Genomic DNA, 3,109 nt, shown 5'->3' on the forward strand with positions numbered 1-3,109 from the left:
GGGGGGGGGATTGTGAGGACGAATGGGAGTCAGAGCGCGAGGCGGCTTTCGTCGGTCGGTCAACCGGATCCAGATCCAGGGGCGCGGATCGCGAGGCAATGCAGCACGCGGGCCGCAGGCGCGTGTCGGTGGCGACAGGACACCGGGCCGCGCGATCAATGCCGAGGGGCGTCCGGGGGTCGCAACGAACCCACTCGCGCGCCCCCCGTGCCTCTGCTGGGGCAAAGCGGACCTATGCGCAGCCCTCGGGTGCGGCGGCAGCAGCGCCGCCCGCGCAGGCGATCTCAACACTCATAGCTAGGGTTTTAGGCCAAAATCTGAACCCTGACGACACACTCACGCCTTCCAATCGAGGGCCGGGGCCGCGCCGCCCAGGCAGCCGTACACGACCAGGGTGCCCCCCTGCACGACACATGGCGGCCAGGTGCAGATGACGTCAGCATGCGAGCGGGCGCGGCGGCGTGCGTGCTGGCAGCGGGGTTGCTTGGCGCCGCCGCTCCAGGGTGCGTGCAGGCCTGTTGAGACTCCGCTGTGCGCAAGCAGAGATGAACCCATTGTTCAACGTGTCCCACAGTCCCAGCTCCAGCCCCAGCCTGCACCGATTGAACAGCAGGTAGAGCCTGCAGCTGCAGCTGCAATCAAAACGAGCGCCAGCCAATCCCAGGCGGCAACAGCCAACCCGACTGCAGCAAGGGGGCCCAGCGAGTTTGGTTCCGGCGCGCAACCACGCACACCCATGGCGCCGCACGAATCCATTGTCGACTCACGTCGCAGAGCGCGTCGGCCATGCGCGCGGCCGAGGCGCCGCCGACGGCGTCCAGCGCGAGGGAGGGGCGGGCAAAGTGCTTCAGCGGGCCCAGCTGCGCCTGTTGGATTGGCGAGGCCGGGCCACAGGAGGATGCGGAGCGCGCGGGGAAGGTGGGCGGTTTTGGGTGCGAACGATGCACGGCCGGGCGTGCGTTGGCGGGGACGAGGGCGCCGGCGCTGGCATCTTCCGGGGGCTGCTGCGACGGCGAGGCCGTTGCTGCTGGGCCCAGGGCCGCGCTGGGAAGCAGGCGGGCGAAGCCCCTTGCACCAAAATTATCGAGCCCCTGCCCTGCCAGCAGGGGCTCGATCTCATCGCCTCAGTGAGGCGGTGAGAGGCTGTGCCCTTTTGCCTGCCTTGCGGCCGGTTGCATCGCTTGCCGCCTGCGCCGTGCACGCGCCGGGGGCCCCCTAAAACCACCCCCCACCCAGCAGGGGCGGCCGCCCACCTGGATGGCCCCCTCATCCCTCAGCACGTGCGTCGCCCCCAGCGCAACCAACCGCTCCGCCACCTGCCGCCACCGCGCTTCGTCCCTCCCGCCCGCGTCGCCGGTGTCTGTGGCCGCCCCCTGCTGACGAGCGGGGCCGACGCCGCCCTGACTGTCGTTGACAGGCGGCGGCGGCGGCGACGCCGCAGGCGGGCGCAGCAGCGCGAGGGTCCGGAGCTTGAGCAGCCGCGCCAGCTGCAGCACCGCGCGGCCGACGGTCGAGTTTGGGGCGTTGAGGATGACGCAGTCGCCGGGCTGCGCGGTTTTGCGCACGAGGGGGCAGGCAGGCGTCCACGACGGCAGATCGGCGGTTGGTCGTGGGTCGAGGTGGGTACTGTGAATGGATGATATCATCAATATGCACAATCAGCTTCACAATCGGCTCCCTCTGGTGGCAGGTCCGGCGACCACATTACCTCGTCCATCAGATCACCTCAGATCACCTCAGATCATCTAAGATCACCTGAGATCACCCTCAGATCGAGGAGTCAGGATCAACGATCTCAGATTACTCACACCTTGAGGTCATGCATCTCCAGCAGCCTGTAGGCCGCCAGCAGCTCCCTTGAAACCGCCAGATACTCCAGGGGCAGCAACACATCCACACCGCCACCCAGACGAGATGTGGAAGTGGAATCGTCACCCTTGATCTCCCCCCTGACCTTGCCCCCTGCACCACCGTTTGCCGCCCCCGCGGCCCCGGCCGCGTCCCGGCAGATCGCCGCGGCCGCCGCGCCGCCGCCGCCGGCCGCGTCGCGCCAGCGGGCGCCGAGGGAGCCGACGCGGGTCAGGGCCTTGGCCCTCCATACGGCAGCTGCGCGCCAGGTGCCCATGAGGGGGGCGGCCGGCTGCACTAGATCGCCCTCCGCCAGTGCCCCCTTGACGCCTGGGCCGACCTGGTTTTGGCGGGACAACGGTGGCGGTCTGGAGTTTGAAAGCGAGTTCAAAAGCACAGCAGTGGGACTGAGACGTTTTGCGGCCTGCGGGTGTTGATACAGAGGAATGACGGCCGATCAAGGTGCTTAGCGGGGGGGGGGTGGGGCTGGCGCAGTTGTCGTCGTCCTGGGCGCGCGGCATGCATCTCCGGGCGCTCCGTGATGCATATGGGAACAGCGTGGAAGGGGACCCACTCAACCAAACCAAACAAGCTCAGCATCGCTGACGAAGCATTGAGAAAAGAGAGTGCAGCTGTTGACACACCGCTTTCGTTATCATCCGGTCAGAGACGGTTTACGTCCAAGAATCAAAACAACAGACACCTGAGCCCGTCAAGCGCGACGTGGCGCCGCTGCGCAGGCGTTTGCCGCCCCGCCCACAGCCCCGCCCACCCTGGCGACGAGGCCGACGCCGTCGTGGCCCGCCACACAGGGCAGGCGGCCTGCTGAGGCGTAGCCGTAGATGCCACCCAGCGCAGCTGAGTACACGTCAGCAGGCCCTGGGAAGCCGGGCAGGCAGAGATGGGGTGGGGTGAATTGGGTTGTATTTGGGGGGGAAGGGCAGTTGCAGTGGCAGGATAGGTCTGGTGCTGCTTGCTGAGGGAAGCGGGGCCCGGCAGGGGGGGGGGGCCACGCCTTCGAGGCAGCCCGGGCGGCCCACTGGTGCGCGCCGCCCCAACGACGGCAGATCTGGTCGCATGTACCGTGCAAGTGCCTTGCGCCACGTCAGGGATCATATCAATTGGGTTGTGGTGCGCGGGGCGGGGCGTCCGCCGGCATCATTAATCATCCTATTGATCAACTGCTCCACGAGTCTCACCAACGGGTGCCACCAGCATGACTACGAGCACCTCCCCATATTCCAGCTCAGGGGGCAGGGCC

At 67.6% G+C, this 3,109-nt stretch overlaps 1 protein-coding gene across 1 annotated transcript in view; it reads right to left on the reverse strand.

The window, feature by feature from the left end:
- MNEG_13625 (DnaJ-like protein) overlaps positions 1-3,066 on the reverse strand; it is a gene marked incomplete at both ends in the record, with an annotated part of 3,558 nt that extends 492 nt beyond the window's left edge. The window contains 6 exons of the mRNA XM_014037904.1: positions 341-402; positions 768-866; positions 1,254-1,547; positions 1,811-2,188; positions 2,621-2,727; positions 3,048-3,066. Coding sequence (XP_013893358.1) covers positions 341-402; positions 768-866; positions 1,254-1,547; positions 1,811-2,188; positions 2,621-2,727; positions 3,048-3,066 — 959 coding nt within the window. The remainder of the gene's footprint in view (positions 1-340; positions 403-767; positions 867-1,253; positions 1,548-1,810; positions 2,189-2,620; positions 2,728-3,047) is intronic.
- Between the last annotated feature and the right edge of the window lie 43 nt (positions 3,067-3,109).

The sequence above is a fragment of the Monoraphidium neglectum genome (assembly GCF_000611645.1).
Source record: "Monoraphidium neglectum strain SAG 48.87 unplaced genomic scaffold scaffold03946, whole genome shotgun sequence".
Taxonomy (NCBI): domain Eukaryota; kingdom Viridiplantae; phylum Chlorophyta; class Chlorophyceae; order Sphaeropleales; family Selenastraceae; genus Monoraphidium; species Monoraphidium neglectum.